The following is a 17,353-nucleotide window of genomic DNA, read 5'->3' as shown; positions in this document are numbered from 1 at the left end:
ATTCAGTGGTGTTGGAGTGAATTATCGCTCTGCCAGTGACCCTGGAGGCTGGGGCAGGAGGATCACAAGTTTAAGGCCAGCCTCAGCCACTTAGCAAGATTCTGTCTCAAAAGAAAGAATAAAAAAGGGCTGGGAATGTAGCTGCAGTACTGTGGATTGAACCCAGCCGGGGCTTCTCACAAAGGTGTTCACTGGAATGTTCCCACCATGGAAATCAGACACTTCCCTGGCTTTCCCTTTTTTTTTTTTAATCCACTGTTTTCACAAGTCCAGGTTCCCCAGGACAGATTTTGAAATTCTAGCAATTCTAAGGTTATTCTAGGAAATTCTGCTGTTTTGAACAGGCGGCTGTTCTGAGAGCCGGGGTGAAGCGGTCTCTGTCTCATGGTACCCATCGGTTTTCCACGCTCACAGGTGGCCGCGGAGACCAGAGCGGTCATTGCCTGGATGGAAAAGATCCCCTTCGTGCTGGGTGGCAACCTGCAAGGGGGCGAGCTGGTGGTGGCCTACCCCTACGACATGGTGCGCTCCGCGTGGAAGACCCAGGAGCACACGCCCACGCCCGACGACCACGTGTTCCGCTGGCTGGCCTACTCCTACGCCTCCACCCACCGTCTCATGACGGACGCCAGGAGGAGAGTGTGCCACACAGAGGACTTCCAGAAGGAGGAGGGCACCGTCAACGGGGCTTCCTGGCACACCGTCGCCGGAAGTAAGTCTCATGGCCCTGGGGGACATCACGAGGCCACGCACTCACAGACAGCTGGCCCCACAGGAAGGGCACAGGCGACCCTCAGTGCCATCACCAAAGATCGCTGCATAGACCCTCCTTTACTCCCGCCTGGGTCTGGGGGGTGGTTGCTCTCCTTTTATAAGTGAGATAACGAGGCCTTGGAGACCGGTGGGAGTCTGCCAAGCAAGAGAGGGGTAAGTTGGGGTCTGCCTGACCTTGCTCTTGGCCACTGAGCTATGCAGATGTTATAGGATCACAGATGGGCGAAAGTGGACTTAGTGGTGGTGTGGGACCCCAAAGAAAGGTTGTGAAGGTTGGTTAAGCCAATGATGGATTTGGAAAACACTCTACATCAGAAAGACCTGGATTCAAATTCACCTCTATCACTGAGAGGCTGTGTGACCCTGAGCAAGTTAGTTTACCCCCCTGAACCCCTATATGTTTCCATTAGTAAAGTTGACATGATGGAGGTCATGGTGGTGGCGATGGTGATGTCCCCTGAGGGGTGTCTTGAGAAGGTGGAGGGGTGGGCTGCTCAATGTCTGGCTTCTCAGAAACCCTCAGGGCAAGTTCCCATTCCTGCCCTTTTCTTCTTTCAGGGCAGATTCACTGTGAATCTCTTTTTTGATTATCTTCTTATTCTCTGTTCACTGTACCAATGAGTTTTCATATGACTTTACTTGGCTTTAAATTTCGCCTTCACATGATTTTCATGTATATTTCCACCCTTGGGAAAGAAAAAAAGTAGAACTATGTGTTCCCATGGCCATTTTAAAACACAGAGAGCCTCCCTCCCCGACTCTTTCTCCATTGTACACCAAGTGGAGGTGTTCCCTCTTGTCTCCACCATGATTTTTGCCTCATATGAAATGTTGAAGAGCTGCAGATCCCTGTCTATCAGGAAGAGTCCCTAGGGGCAAGTCACACTTCCCACGACGCTCAGTTTTAGCCCCAGGACCCCACCTAGGGAAACCTTCAAGTGCAGCGGTTCAGGGGTTGCTGTGACTACGCTGGGTGCGGTCACAATGGGATTGGGGTTGGGTCACCGTCAGCGTCACGCAGAGTCAGCTGTGCCTGACCCCTCTCTTGCTTGGCAGACCCCCACCGGTCTCCAAGGCTCAGTTATCTCACTTATAAAAGGAGAGCAACCACCCCCCAGACCCAGGTGAGAGTAAAGGGGGGTCTATGCAGTGATCAGGGGTGCGTTTTTCTCTCTCAATTATATTTCCCATTATTCCAGGGACCTGGTGACGGAGCCCTTGGTGGCTCGGGCCTTTTTAATCATCCTCCCTCGTGAAGGGTGACAGTCTGCAGGCGTGTCCTTTGTAGGTTAATGAAACGTGATTTCTCACTCTCACTTTTTGTCCAGTTCTTCCTGGTTAATGGGGGAGGGAGAGCTGAGAACCAGCCCAGTCAACTTCACAAAGCCACCGTGGGCACTGTGCGCATGGAGCACCATGGTGACAGACGTTGGGTTCTCTGTCCCAGGCCTCTGGTCCTGTGCCTTGTCCTCCAGGGAGGCAGGTGCACAGAGCTCTGAGGAGCGTGTGGCCCTGTGTCCCCCATGAAGCTGGTCCAGTCTGAGAACACCAGGGGGTGACCCCCACCCCAGCCAGGACTGGAGGCCTGACAAGTGCTGCCCGGTGCCGCAGCGCCTCGTCCCCTATGCTCTGATGGAGGAAGGTGGCTGTGGGAGCCGTCCTCGCAGGACCTGGCCCTGGATGGCGTCAGCAGCAAAGCCGGCCTGGCCCGAGCTTCCCCCAGTTCTGCTTTCTCATCCTGCCGCTCAGGCTTCCCGACCTTTAGAGACATTTGCAAAACGTCTCCTTATCATCTCATCAGTACTGCAAGGCCCGAGAGGGTGGCCACAGACACTCTGTGTGCCATGAGATGTCCGCCCCGCCGTGGAGAGCCGTGCTAACCCAAGTGGACACTGCCCCAGCCCCGAGGCCCTCTGCAATCCCTCTGAGGACTTGCCTGAGTGAATTGACTGGGCACGGGGCCAGCTTTCTGCAGCCAGGCCAGGCCCTGGCGGAGGACTCACATTCCCTGACACAGCCACACTGTCCACTGCTCCTGTCCTTCCTTCTTTTATCACAATTAGTGACCAAAGCCCGTTGCTGCTGGCTTCTGAGTGATTGGAACCCAGAATCTGGTAGAGAGTGGCTTTTGCACAAATATTAGGTGAGGCGGTGGCTTCACTGGTGGCCCCCCTACTTGGGAATGTCACCTTATTGGGACCATGGTCTTTGAAGTTGATTACACTAAAGACCTCAAGATGCAGTCATCCTGGGTCACCCAGATGGGCTCTAAAACCCTGAGAAGTGTCCTTATAAGGGACAGAGGAGACCATGTAGAGACAAGGCAGAGAGAAGGGAACACCTGGGCCACCAAGAGCAGAGAGGCAGAAAGGGAGCCCCCAGAGGCTTTGGGGGAGCACCTTGATCTCACACGTCCAGCCTCTAGACCCACGGGGAGTGAGCTCCAGTCCGTTTTAAGCCAGACGCGGCCCTTAGCAGCTGCAGGCTGGGAACCTTGCACAGAGCCTGTCTGCCTGCCCAGGCGGCCGCTGGCACCCTGTTTAGTCGTGCTTGGCCATGTGGGACGTGGGGGTTGTCTGCTTGGGGCTTGCGAGGTGGGCATGATTGCCCCGCAGTCCACAAGAAGGGACTCATGGTCTGGAGATGAGAGCAAGGGCTGTCACCAGGCAGACCTGGGCCCACAGTCTAGATCTGATTCTGATCATTCGTGGTCTCAATCTTCTTATGTGTAAAAATGTGCCCTCTGCGTACCTCTGGTGCTTGGGTGGGGGGATACAGTGACTCCTCCAGGGGATGCAGGGGACCTAGGACAGGCCCTGGATGACAGAAGGCACTCAGTAAAACATGGCATGGAATTACGCCAATTTTATGGCTCAGAGTAGGAAATGGCTGAAGCTGAGGTCCATGTGGCTGTGGAGATAGATTTAATTCAACACTTCAGAGCCCCACAGTGTTAATGACTGACAGTGGGTTAAACTACCTTAATAAAATAAGTACATAAAAGCACCTACTCCAGCCCTTCCTCTATCAGTGACGCCTCGGGCAGTGTCCTCCCCTGGGCCCTTCCCCCACTCCCTGCCCACTCTCTCCAGACCTCACTTCTGTGGTCCTCCAGGTGCTGGTCAGTGGTAGGTGCTCGATGCCTCTGGGTTTAGTGACGTCCTCCGAGTGCTCGGGAACACCCCTGCTGGCTCCCCTGCCACCAGGAGCACAGTTCAGCGAGAATGTCCCTTGGCTTGGCAGGTCTGAACGACTTCAGTTACCTGCACACGAACTGCTTCGAGCTGTCCATCTACGTGGGCTGCGATAAGTACCCGCACGAGAGCGAGCTGCCCGAGGAGTGGGAGAACAACCGGGAATCGCTGATCGTGTTCATGGAGCAGGTGTGGCGGGGCACGCGGCTGGGGTGGGGCAGCCGAGGAAGGGGCTGTCCTGTGGCTGAGGGCGTGGGCTGAGTTAGTGCTCCAGATCTGGCCATCACCCTGGCCGTCACCATGGCTGTCACCCTGGCCAGCCACAGTGCTGCCCGGAACCTTGGCCTGTCTGCACTTGGCCAGAGCCCGGGGCGGGGTCGGGGGGAATGCTCCAAACTAGTGGGGCTCCTCCTCACGCTGGTGGCACAGCCAGTGCAGGGCTCTCGGGCGCTGTATGGGGAGTGGGTGACATTGTCTGAGCAGGTGTGCCCACAGCCCGTGTCTGAGTTTGCTTTCACCAGGAGAAAATACCACAGACTGGTGGCTCCAGTGGCAGTCCTGGAGCTGGAAGGCCAAGAGCAAGGTCAGCAGGTGGCTTCCTCTGATGCTGCTCTCTGTGGCCTGAAGATGGTGGCCCTCTTGCTGCCTCAGGAGGTCACTCCTCTGATCATGTGCATCTGTGCATGTCCAGATCACCAGTCCTGCTGGATTAGGGCCCATGGCTTCATTTGACAGCCTCAGTCGGAGGCACTAAGCTTCACATGATAAACGTTGGGGGGTCCAGTGCAGCCCATGATACCCCCAGGCCTTCAGAGTCACCGTTGCAGGGTGTGGCGTGAGATGACTGGAAGCACTTTTACCAAGGTCCTGCAGCCAACTGATGAGGCCCTGAGTCTTCACCGGGCCCCTGGAACACCTTCCCTGCCGCGTGTTCTCAAGACACACCCATGACGGAGCATGAATGAGTCAGCCAGGTCTAACGCTAAAGCTAGCTGCATCATAAAGAGGCCCAGACTTCCTGGAGATCAGGAGCAGACTTCCTGGAGATCAGGGGGATATGCCAGCATGCATAGTGAGCCCAGGACTCCACCAGCATACCAATTAGATTCTGCTTAACCCCCGCTGGAGGAAGGACAGTCCTGGGGCTGCACACAAGGTGCCCTCCTGTGGGTTATTGTATATGAGTCAGAAGCTGCAGGCAGCCCATGGCTTGGGTGCCAGCTTCCTGGTGCCTGTGGCTGCACCTCTGCACCTGGAACTGACCTCTCAGTCTGCCCCACGAGGTCCTAGGAGCTTCAGCACAGCCCCAGTGAGCTTCCCTGGCATAAAAGATGCAAGCCAGTCTGCTCTCATGAGAAGCCATGAAAACATGTCTGTCCCGACCCGGGAATTCGTGAGGGATGGCACCTTCCCTTTTGCATTCGAGACTTGACTGCAGCAACTCGTCATTCTGAAGCAATGATCTGACTTAGCCAAAGAGCCTCCTGTGGATACGAAGCCTGGGCCCAGTTGTATTCATAAAGAATGTCTTTGGAAATGAGGACATGTCACCTTGGATCACCATGTCATCCTACACCGGGGGCTCGAGGCAGGAGGTTCAGAGTTGACATGTCTCCTGATACAGCTGATGAGCAGAAGGTGCCCAGGCACAGTGGGCCTTTCTAGAAAGGCCTCAGTTCTTTTCTTTCCTCTCTGACTCTTCAGTCATTAAGTCCAAAGAGCCCAGGGAAATCCAAATAAATGTGTCTTATCAACATTAAGTTTTAATTTTGGGTGGGTGTATTTTTATGAACTCTTGGATCCTGATGTTTTTTAAGTCTGTGGAATATTTTAATTTTAAAGGGAAACTTTCTGGTGCATGGACCCCTAAATCGAATTCAGGAAAATGCACTGGGTCCGTGCAGAGCCAGGGTCCTTGGGCTGGCCTGGTGCAGGGAGCGTGCTTGCTTGGCAGGGACGGGCCTGGGTGGAGTTTGGGCCACTTCCTTGTGCTGAGTGTGCAGAGCTCACTGTGTCTCCCCATGTCCCGAGCAGGTTCATCGCGGCATCAAAGGTCTGGTGAGAGATTTGCATGGAAAGGGGATTCCAAATGCCATCATTTCCGTAGAAGGCGTTAACCATGACGTCCGAACAGGTAACGAGGAATGTCTATAAACTGTCTTTCCATAAGAAATACCTGTGTTCTTGAGGTGTTTCAGTTCTGATCATGACCCAAGTGCCAGAAACTCCTTGCTCAGAGCTAAAGTAGAGTCTCCTCCTTTCCCTTTCCCAAGCGACCCCGGGGAGCCAGGTTTTCAGCCTCTGCTTCTGGCTTCCTGGGATGGGCTTGGAGCAGCCTTTGGCTTCTGGCTGCAGTGGAAGTTTCTGAGATGGGTCATTGCCTGTGCAGCAGCTTGGCACCCAGGTCAGCAGGATGAGCCCTGATGGGTAGGGCAGGCAGGCGCCCCTAAAGGGAGACGCTGTAGACTTGGGCGTTCCTGCTCATGGAGGACCTGGTGGGGCTGGGGTGGAGCCATCAGAAAGGACGCATCCAGGGAGCAGCTGGGGTGGGGCAAGAACCTGGCCTTGACTGCAGATCAGAGAGGATGCAGTTTTTTTGTTGAACCACGGAAATGACCAAATGTGCTTTAGGATGTAAAGCGGAGGATCACAATGAGCCCACATGCTGTTTTGGCATCTCCTGCCTGCTGGACACTCTCCATAGCTTTGCGTGGGTTGACTCCTGTCTTTACAATGCTGTCGCTAGGCGAGGAAAAGAGGCACGTGAAGAAGTGCAGCAGGGAGACCCAGCTCCCATCTGCTGAAGGACAAAGGGGCTGGGCTGTTAACTCTTGAGGGACCACACATTGACTTCCATTTTAGTGAGTGTGGAGAATTCAGAATCTTGGATACTCTAAGGGCTAGAAGATGATATCTAAAAGGCAGTACTGAAATCTTATTCCAACTCTTTTGCAATACCCAGTCTTGCAAACTTGGTTTCCAGTTCCTAAAATACCAAAGTAAACTCACACTTTTTTCTTTCTGTCTTTTTCTTTTTTTTTTTTTTTTGGCTCTTGGGATTGAACCTGCCTGGCAGGGGTGCTTAACCATGAGCCATATCCCCGGTCCTTTTTATTTTTTATTTTGAGACAGGGTCCTGCTAAGTGACCTAGGGCTTCGATAAGTTGCTGAGGCTGGCGTTGAAACTTGCCATCCTCCTGCCTCAGCCTCTTGAGCCACTGGGATTACAGGTATGTGCAGCTGCTCCCGGCTAACCTCACACTTTCAAATGCATTCATGGTGTGACCACACAGTCTCAGGAGAGCAAAGGACTGACTCTCCCCAAGTCCCCCGGGTCACTCAGATGCAGCAGTGGCATGATGCTGTCTCATGTGACCTGTTCCCCACTCCCTGAGAACATCCGCACATGTTCTTTCTTTTCTTTTTTTGTGCTATCCCTGTGAGGGAGACAGCCCATTCTTTCCCCTGTTCAGGTGACAAGCAGAAGCTCCAAGAGGCTAGTTGGCCCCATGGAGTTTGCAGAGATGAGCTGGGTTTGCATTCGGGTCCCTACTCCAGGTTGGGCTGGAGTGTCACCTGCAGGTGTTCTGTAGCATCCACTCGGGGACACTGCCGTGGTGCTGGTGACTTGAAAGTGATGTGGAAAGAAGGTGCTCCCACGGTCAGGGTTTCAAGCCCTCAGGTCCCAGCACTGTCATCACCTGGGAGACCTCAGTTTAAAACTGAAGATGCCAAGTTCCAGGAATCCCCAGTCCCTGGCAAACAGGGGTGGTGGCTCCTTCCACAGGGCTACTCGCAGTTCCTTTGGACTGAGCCCACGTCAGGGTTGTCACCGTAGCCCCTCCTTCTGCCTGGACCTTCTTCCCCCAGGGAGTCCTTGGCTCCTCCCTCAGCCCTGCCCAGGCTGCTCAGGTGTCACCACTCAAGGTAGCCATCGGTGACCACGACCTAACACTATGCACCAGCCCGCCCGCCCCGACGGTCCCTCTTAGCACCCAGCTTTGTCTGGGGAACGTCTGTCTTCTCACATACTATCCTTGAACCCATGTGGCCGTCCTCACCGCCTGCAGCTGTGGTCCATTCAACTGCGAGGAGACACAGACCCTGGGACATAGGAGGAGGACAGGCGGGGTCCACCCTGGCCTTGGGTTCAGTGCCACTGATTTAGATGGAAGAATCATGTCTGAAATGCCACCGCGTGGTAGACGGCCTTGTAGGGCCGTAAATTGCATTCTTCCCATTGAGTTCTGACTTATTCACTCTGTATTTTCGGAACCTTTTTACCATTTACCATCCCGGATCCGACAGCGGCTGACCCCGGGGCTTCTCGCCTCATTGCTCGTGACTTTGCACACGGCAGCCCCTCAGAGGCTCTGCCTTCAGTTGTTCATCTGTTAGTTCAACAAATGTGAACCGAGGACCATGAGGTGCTAGAGATGGGTCTCTGGCGGTCACTATGAATGAGGGAGGCCATTGGGTCTGGGTCTGCATAGGATTGGTATCTTAAATATCCCTTAAGCGATCCTTTAAAACAGCGATTCGTAAAGGCGTCTGGGTCATTCCTTGGACTATTTAGTGCCTGGGAGGCAATGAGAGGGTTTTCAACTGAGTGGGAAGGAGGGAGGCCCTGGGCCACAGAAGCCTGGCTGAGCTCTGCGTTTGAAGCCCCTGTATTCAGGGAGGCAGTTTGGATGAGCTGATGGGACGTGCACTTATTCCCCCCCGTAAGCGATTTCCCAGTGTGTTCTCCTGACAGGCGTGTTCCATACTTTACATGTCCTGTTCATTTTATTGGTCTCAGTGTCTTTGGGAGCTCAACAAAAGCTCTGAATTTTCCTTGATTTCTATCTGACACTTATTTGACCAGTTTTATTGACAAGTTTTGTTTCAGGAGGATTTTGCATAAAATAAACAGACAAATTCCACAGGGAGCCAAGCGCCCAAGGATGCTTTGGAAATGCACATGAACGCGTTGTTAAACACCTGACTTGGAATTCCACTGTGGACTGTTCGTGTTTGGTTGATACCAACCTGACCTGTTAGTGGATGGACCTTCATGGGCCTGGGCTGCCCCTGCTGTTCACAAATGCCCAGTGATGCCACTCCTTATCCCTCTCCACTGTGGCTGCTTGGGGTGTTCACCCCTGACACCAGCAGATCGCTCAGGGGGACAGGAACCCGCCTCTGTGCCCTACATTTCATCCAGTATATGTTCATTTCTGGTTGTCAGGGGTAGGAGCAGAGATAACAACCTTGGGGATAAGGTGGGGAACCCCTGGCCAGGAGCTCCCAGGAATAGAGCGCCTGCCTAGCCCAGGTGAGAGTCAAGCAGGTCAGGTTTCAGAAGTGGACACTGTCAGAGTACAGAGCCACACTTCCTGTTCACATCTTCCTGATAATTCCGTTCATTCTTCCAACACATCTCACTGAGCACCTACTAGGTGCCAGACTGGAAATGCTGCAAGAGAAAAGAAGGGGACTCCTCTCCCCAGCAATGTGCCTTCTCATGGAGGCCTGCAAGTGAGGATAAGGGAAAGACTTCAAGTTCAGTGCAGACCATAATCAGGGCCAGGAAAGAGGGGAATGTGGAAGAGCTGGGAACAGCACTGCAGCTGGAGGGAAGGACAGCTACTGAGTCAAGAGTCCAGGAACAAAGAGAAGCTGTGTGGCTGGAGTGGCCACTGTGGGCAGTGGCCAGCGATGAGGTGGGCAGGGCCACAGGCCTGAGCGGGGTTTTGCTGAGTGCTTAGCTCTCACGTGAGTAGGGACTCCTCAGCTGACAGGGACACTGTCTCCTAGTCCCTGGATACTTGTCTGATCTCCCTGTTGCACAGACATAGCTTCTGCCTGAAGTCACGCCTCCCAAGGAGCCTCCAGCCTGACGGGAACACAGGCCCTGGCACCTCAGAGGCTGTGAGACAGAAGAGGAGACACTGGGGAACGTGGCACGTGGAAGGACAGGGCTTGCTCTGACTCCTCGGACCCTCCAGGCCACTCGTGATGGAGGCTGCCGGGTTATTCCCTTTCCCACACGTGCAATGTGATGCCCAGAGAGGTGAACACCTTTGTGTGAGGCCACACAGCTAGTAACTAGCAGGTCTGTCCTGGAACAGCCAGTCTAGAGCTCTGGGAGCGAAGGCTGGATTTGACCGAGTACTAGGCTGACGAGTCCCTTGTACACTTACAACACTCGCAGCATCAGGTTTGAATTCACATTATGGTCTCAGTCATCAGGACACCGCGTGCCACGCAGTGAGCTCTCTGGAGCACAAGTTATTATGAAAAGGGAATTTCAGGGGTGTTTGTTTGCCACAGGTGCATGCGGTCTGCTACATGGGGACCCCATGAGAGAGGCCAGGTGCCCCCTACACACACACGGAGGGAGGTGGCTCCCCGTTTTCCCCTGTTCTTCCTTTTGTGAAAGTGCAGGGTTTTCTACAACACAAAATGCCTTCCTGGCTTTTCAGCAGACGAGAGATTCCTGGGGCTCTCCTGGCGCTGAGCTCAGGCAGGTCCCCTTCGAGACGCCTCTGGCTCCCACTGCTCCCTGGGCTGAGCTGAGCGAGCCCCTCCCTCACGGGACCTCCACCCTCCTCTCCTTCACCAGCGCTGTCCTTGAGAGTAATGATGGCCTCCTGCTCCTGTCTTGGCCCATTGCTAGGCTGGGAAGTCCTTCCAAGTGTGTGTCCAGCACTCTGCCAAGTGCCCTCATTGAATGGGATGGAGAGACATGAGGGAACAGGGGCCAGACGCCATCTTAGCACAGCGGGTGGATATGGGGAGTCTGCCGTACAGCGGGTGCTCACAGGGATCAGTCAAGGCCTGGGCTGGCCCCTGCCAAAGGCTGTCCTGAGGCACAAGAAGCCAGGGATGGACCCTGGTCAATTAGTACCTGCTGGGTAAGTGGCCTAACTGGGGTCAGGGTTCCACCTTGGGTCCAGCCACAGCTTGTGAGCTCAGGGCGTCTCTGCCTCATGGCCGCGCTCTGTCTCCCTCAGCCCCAGCCATGGAACGGTGGCTGTGGAGTGGCCGCAGGTACCAGCCCCTCCGGGTTAGCCCATTCCTCTTTTCAGAAGTGAAGAACCCCAGCCCTTTTAGAAATTGTTTCCCTGTATTTGTAGCCATGCCAAGGACATCAGGAGGCCTGATGGCGTTTTGTGGTGAGGGCACACTGTGAGTTCAAGTTCATAATGAATGGCTGGTACTGCCACAGAGAGAGGAGTGGTCACGATCATTAGGGGTACAGTGCATCCCAAGCCCCTTCCTGTTGAACCCATTACAGCAGCTTCCAGTAGAGGGAGAGATCTTGGCCTCCAGAATGCACTAGGGCTTGCTCTGCCCGCTCTGGCTGGGCTCAGAGGCTCTCTGCGGGGGGCAGTCTTGGAACAGGCCACTGGTATTTGTGTTAGAAAAGAACTGCTCTGAGCCGCCCTGGTTTCTCTTCACAGCCAGTGATGGGGATTACTGGCGCCTCCTGAACCCTGGCGAATATGTGGTCACGGCCAAGGCCGAAGGCTTCACCACCTCCACCAAGAACTGCATGGTCGGCTACGACATGGGGGCCACGCGGTGCGACTTCACGCTCAGCAAGACCAACCTGGCCAGGATCAGGGAGATCATGGAGAAGTTTGGGAAGCAGCCTGTCAGCCTGCCTGCCCGGCGGCCAAGGCTGCGGGGGAGAAAGAGACGGCAGCGCAGGTGGCAGCACGGGTGACCCTCCTGGACGGCTGAGACTCGTCCCAGACTCTTGCGAAGGAAACCCACCCTAGTAGTAGCCTGTAGAGGACTCGCTCAAGCTGTTTTCTCTGTAATTCAAGAAGCGTCTGGGGAGGGGGGGGTGTGCATTGGAGGTTGATCCGATGCTGGAGGCTTAGGATGTTTTCTTTCCATTTTTCCAAATACCTTGGACAGAGCAGCAAAGAAGGGCTGGAGGGGGCAGAATTCGCCAAGTGAACCCCAGGAGCGGAGGGAGCCACTCTGGGTTCAGGGCCTCCCGGCTGCGCGTGGAGGGGCCAGGGCTTCCCCACTTGCGTGACAGCAGGAGTTTCCTCTGCATTTGCGATTGGCACAGCTGATGTTGCAGCACTCCTGAGCCTGCCGTCCCCAGTGCTACCATTCGGGATGCTCTTGGGTGCCCTTAGAGAACCCGCCCTCTCTGGCTGGCCCCAGGACATTTCGAGCTGCTACAAATAAATGCTGCACTCCCATGACAATAGGGACATTACCAAGTGAACATCAGTGGGCCTCGGGGTCAGCCCAGTATCCCTTTTCAGCAAAGATTGTGTCCACAAAAGGGGACAGAAGTGCTTGCTGGGAGCCAGGCAGCACTGGGCTTGTCGCGTGCAAGCTGGGCCCCAAGCCCCCAACTCCCTGCTGGCCCAGCAGGCATGGGGGTCAGTGTCTGGGGCGGAGGAGCCAGAGGTGCCGGCCTTCCAGAGGTGCCACATGAGTTAGTCTGGGTCTCCTCTGTGTCCTGCTGGGACTTGCAAACAGCCAGGAGAAGGTCGGCCTCCCAGCCTCTCTCTGCTCCTGCTCTCAGCCTCCCCAGCTGACCTGTCAGGTGGGAGTTACTTTTGATGTGTGGAATGCAGGTCTTCCTCCTAAGACTGAAGTCCCTGAGAAACCCCGAGGCTTACCCATGGAGCCTCAGAGAGGGAGGGCTCATTGGGTTATCAGCAAGCAAACAGCTATGTGTCACTTTTTATTCGTGTTGCTGCCTCATTGATCTGGGAAGAATGGGAAAAAATAAAGAAAACAAATGGTAAGAGTCTCCCGGTGTGCCTTTTCTGGATGGTCTGGTGGCCACCCATATGCTACTGCCATTGCCTGTCTCTGAGGTCAGTCACCCTAGAAGAGCTGCCTCCTGGACCCCTGTAAAACAGCAATGGCACTGATAGCTCTATGTTCCCCACCCCGTTCCCAGGACAGACAAGTGGTGGGGACACACAAGTGCCTCCTACAGATGCCAGTGAGTGTCTCTGCAGTAAAGTCCTCATGCAGCTTTGTGATGATCTGCACCAGGACTTGGCTGACTTCTGATAAGGATGACATCATCAGGATGGGAGGCTGTGCAAGCCGTGTGGTCTCTGTGTAACTGCTCGGCTCTGAATGTGCACATACATCAATGAGTGGACATGGCTCTGGTCCAGTGGACCTTATTTACCCCAACAGGTGGCAGCTGGATTTGGCCCACAGGCTGGGGCATCATCGACTCCTGCTGTAAACCCGTGTTGTCCAATAGAACTTCCTGAGATGGTGGACATGCTCTGTTCTGTGCTATCTAATGGTAGCTGCTAGCCCCGTGGGGATGCCGAGCACCTGAATGTTGGCTGGTGAGACTGAGGACCAGGATTTTCTAGTGTTATGTAATTCTAATTAATCTAGATTTAACTTTGAGTAGCCATTTGTGGTTGGAGGCTACATGTTGGGCCACACAGCTCTCAGCCAAGCCCTTCCTAATAAAATCCCACCCCCTCAGCATTAGAGCTGTAGGTGCAGCTATAAAACACTTAAAATTGTAACCCCCACTCCCAACCCCCCCAACCCCCTCTCCCAGGTCGACGGCTCCACATCTGCTCAGGAAATGGTGGATTTGTGGGGTCTCTGCCACGCCTGACCTGGAAGCCAAGCCCTGGCACTTGGTGCCGTGGAGCCTCAGGCTCACGGGCAGTGTTGAGCCCTGAAGTATGCAGAGCCACCGCACGGTCTCCAGCCTTTACGCAGGCCTCCGTCCTCCCTGCAGACCTTCTCCGTCAGGCGCCACAGACTAAGCAGAGCTCTGGCCTCCAGGGCTGGCAGTGCCCTCAGGTGTGTGGTCTCAGGCAAGCCCATCCTAAGAGACAGTGACTGTTTCTCTTTTGCTGCTGCAAAGCGAAGCCCTGGGTTTGATGAACTCCGAAGCTCAGGCTGGCTGGGATGTTCCCTGGTTTTTGGAAGAAAGCCAGAGCTCGGGTTGCAGAGCTCTGCTCTCAGGAGTCGGGAGTGGCCTCTCCATGCACAGCGGCTCCTCGCAGGGCCTTCAACCCGGGCCACCTCCCCGGGCCCAGCCCCTGGGCTTTGAACCCTACCTGCCGTTCTCAGGCAGAGTTGTGCTCCCAGCCCTCGCCTCCGGCTCTCCCAGGCAGCCCTCCTTCCTCTCAGGACCTCCATGCTCTGGGACAGTCTGCCCTCAGCACCTCTCAGAGGAGTTGTCCTTCTACAGGCCTCGCTGCCCTCTGTTTGATGCTGAGACTGTTTGTATGGGACTGGGGATTGAGCCCAGGGATGCTTAACCACTGAGCCACATCCCCAGCCCTTTTTACTTTTTGCTTTGAGACAGTTGCTAAGGCTGGCTTTGAACTTGCAATCCTCCTGCCTCAGCCTCCCAGGTCTCTGGGATTGTAGGTGTGCACCCCCGCCTGGCCCTACTGAAGGGTTTTGAGGGGCGGTGTGGAGCAGAAGCTCAAATCAGAACTATTCAGTGATCACAGCTCATTTTCTGTGAGTTTGGGGCACAGTCTTTCACAGGACTCAGTCCCTGCACAAAGGGATGTTACAGAGAACTGTAGAACTGCAACACGTAGTTACCCTGTGCAATCAGCACGGGTCTGAGTGGCATTGGATTCCAGTGGTAATTTGCATGGCAAGGCCAGAAAGGTCTCCCAGAGTTGCAGTTTCAGGATAAGCTCTAAGTGGCACCACCCTGCCGGAGAAGCTTGGGTTTCCATACCATTTTGGGTTGGTGTCCCCATACCCAGTGGGCAGCCACAGCAGTGGGGGTGGCCGCTACCCGCAAAGCCACAGCCCAGTGGGACCAGCCAGCTGCTGCTGAGACCTATGGTTCCTGGGCTGACCTGTTCTGAGGCTGTGGCGGCTGGTCCTTCTGACTGTGGATCCCCATCACTTAAACACATCCCCAAGTGACCAGGGCACAGAAAGTCCCCAGAAAATTAGGAAAATAAAAATCTAAGAACTGAAACACATGGGTGAAAGAATATTTGGGTTGCTTCTGGTGTGTGCAGAGGAGAGCAGGGTGCCTTCCTTGGAGCTGAGGGCCACTTCTGAGACCAGTGCCTGCAAGTATGGAGCCAGGCCTCCTCTTGCAGACTGACTCATCAGGCATAGTTACTTGGAACTTGGTGTTAAGGAGGGTTCTGAGGCAGAGTTCCGGCTCCGTGGGAAAGACTGCTGTGATTGATTAGCCACACTCTCTGGGTATGGGAAGGGGTGAGAGTGGGAAGGCAGCCTTTAGGTCCAGCCCCCACCCGCCCCCTCCAGACAGGAAAACTAAGCCCCTGGGAGGGCCATGGATCCCCCAAAGGCATGTTCCACTAAGGGCAGGAAAGCTGCCAGCCTGGGAAGCTGTCTTGAGGTCCTGACAACCCTGGGGTTTGACATCTTGGCCTGCAGGGCCTGACTTTCTCAGGAGCAGCTCATGCCTCCAGGCAGTGACAGAGCATCCCGGGCCACAGGCCCCTTTTGGAAATGACAGGAATGAAGAAGGAGCCCTGGTTGGCTCAGCATGTGCAGGAAACCAGCAAGGAGCAGGTTACAGCAAAGCCCTGAAGAAGCTGATGGGGCCTGATTCCTGTGTCACAGCTCCAGGTCGGGGTGGGACCACCTGACAGCCAGTGATCTTCTGACTGCCCGTCACACTTGGTTTTCCACTGGTGACGCTCCTGGAGGTGCAGCTTCCGTATCCCTCACTGCCCTGTCCACCCCCATGTGTCGGGAGGTCAGCAGCACACCGGCAGCGTCGTGAGCACAACCTGGCCCGGGAGGGGATGGCGGCCCTGCTCGGTGCTCACTGGTGCCGGGTTTTGCAACGCTGTGCCTCGTGCACTTGCCTGGATCCGTGGGAGGGCTCTCCCTGGAGCTGCCCGCAACCCCTCTGGAGCAGCCTGAGCAGGGAGGATCTGACATGTGAGCCCATCCTGGGAGTCCAGCACCTACCAGCTGGACTTGCCTCCAGGTCCTTCCAAGTAGCCTTCAACAAAGCCAGGTGTTTGAGAGTCTCATCCTTGGGGCTCGGGGATCTGGGTTTGAGTCCCAGCCCTGCTATGCTCCCTGCACGGCTGTGGGTGAGTTATGAGCCTCAGTTTCTCGTGTATAAAATGGGCAGAGTAACTTACCTCACATGTAAGCCTGGGGAGGAGACAGAGGCATTGAGGAGAGGCAGCCCCAGGTCTTCAGAGGAAGGAAGAAGCCCACCAGTCCCTGCACCACTCGGGGGTCAGTGGGATCCAGAGCAAAGGGCTGGAGCTTTGGGGAAGGTGGGCTCGCTGGAACCCCAGACGGCCTCTCCATCTGAGCAACTTTGAGCAAGTGACATCATCCTCTCAGGGCTGATTCCCCATCTCCAAAGTGTGCACAGTCACTCCTGACTTTTGGGGTGGTTGCGTGGGTTTGGTCCAGGGTAATCTATTTAAAACACTGAGAACTTAAACACTGAAGTGACCTAGAAGCGAAAATGGGCTGTAGTTAGAGAAGAGCGCGGCTGCTTTAGCAGGGACAGGCAGCTTCTCCTCGTGTTTACTATGGGGGCTCTGTTGAGGGCCACAGCCGAGTCGGGTTGACGCATGGCATTTTTGCCAGAAGTAGTGGTTGAGAGGTGACACCAGCGAGCCATTAAGATGATGACTTTTGAGTTCTCGCAGAGTTCCCGTTGAGTTCCGGTTGAGCTCTCGCAGGGATTCCTGAAGAGTTCGCGTTGGTTGGTGAAGTTCCGGTGGAGGGAGTTCCCGTTGGTGTGTGGTGTGTTCCTGAAGGAGCCGCGTGGGTGGCGTTCGGGAGAGTTCCGGGGGAGTGTGCTGGTGGAGTTTGGAAATAAAGTTTGTTCCTGCTTGAGTGGCTCGTGATTTGTGCCCAGCCAGACTGTGGCAGGACTCCAGGGAATCCAGCAGATCTACCCCTGGGTGCGCACTCCAAGAACTGGAAACCGTGAGCACAAAACCCAGCGTGAATGTTCTTAGCAGCAACTTGCTCTGTATAGCCAGCAACCCATAGTCTGGGTGATGGGTCAACAAGAGGTGGTCATCCTGTAGTGGCACGTAACTTGTCCATGAAAAGGAGAGAGTGCTGTCACCTTCACCAGCCAGGAGAAGCTGGAAACCATCAAGCCAAGCAAGAGAACTTAATCACGAAAGGCCACATGAAGGATTCCATTTCTGTGAAATGTTCAGAGTGGGCAAATCCACAGGGACACCGTAGACCAGCAGATGTCTAGGGAAACAGGAAGATTGGGGCAGGTGCAGGCCACATAAGTCAGGGGGTTTCCTTTGGGGTAAATATTCAAAGTTGATTGTGGTGAAAAACCCCAGAGTTGAATGTTTTTAATGTATAAATTCATACACTTTAAACTTATAAACTCACAATAAAGCTATTTTTTTAAAAATAGGGTCATACTG

The 17,353-nt window shown here is 54.8% G+C and overlaps 1 protein-coding gene across 1 annotated transcript in view; it reads left to right on the top strand.

Moving 5' to 3' along the window:
• Positions 1–12,733, top strand: part of Cpxm2 (carboxypeptidase X, M14 family member 2) — a 96,904-nt gene extending 84,171 nt beyond the window's left edge. The window contains exons 11-14 of the mRNA XM_046448854.2: positions 415–712; positions 4,018–4,157; positions 6,003–6,102; positions 11,417–12,733. Of these exons, the coding sequence (XP_046304810.1) occupies positions 415–712; positions 4,018–4,157; positions 6,003–6,102; positions 11,417–11,682 (804 nt within the window). The 3' untranslated portion in view covers positions 11,683–12,733. The remainder of the gene's footprint in view (positions 1–414; positions 713–4,017; positions 4,158–6,002; positions 6,103–11,416) is intronic.
• The last annotated feature ends 4,620 nt before the right edge of the window (positions 12,734–17,353 follow it).

The sequence above is a fragment of the Marmota monax genome, unplaced genomic scaffold (genome assembly GCF_021218885.2).
Source record: "Marmota monax isolate L192 unplaced genomic scaffold, Marmota_monax_Labrador192_F-V1.1 WCK01_AAM20220418_F8-fsc00076, whole genome shotgun sequence".
NCBI classification, from domain to species: Eukaryota; Metazoa; Chordata; class Mammalia; order Rodentia; family Sciuridae; genus Marmota; species Marmota monax.
This window is presented reverse-complemented; position numbering and strand designations above follow the sequence as displayed.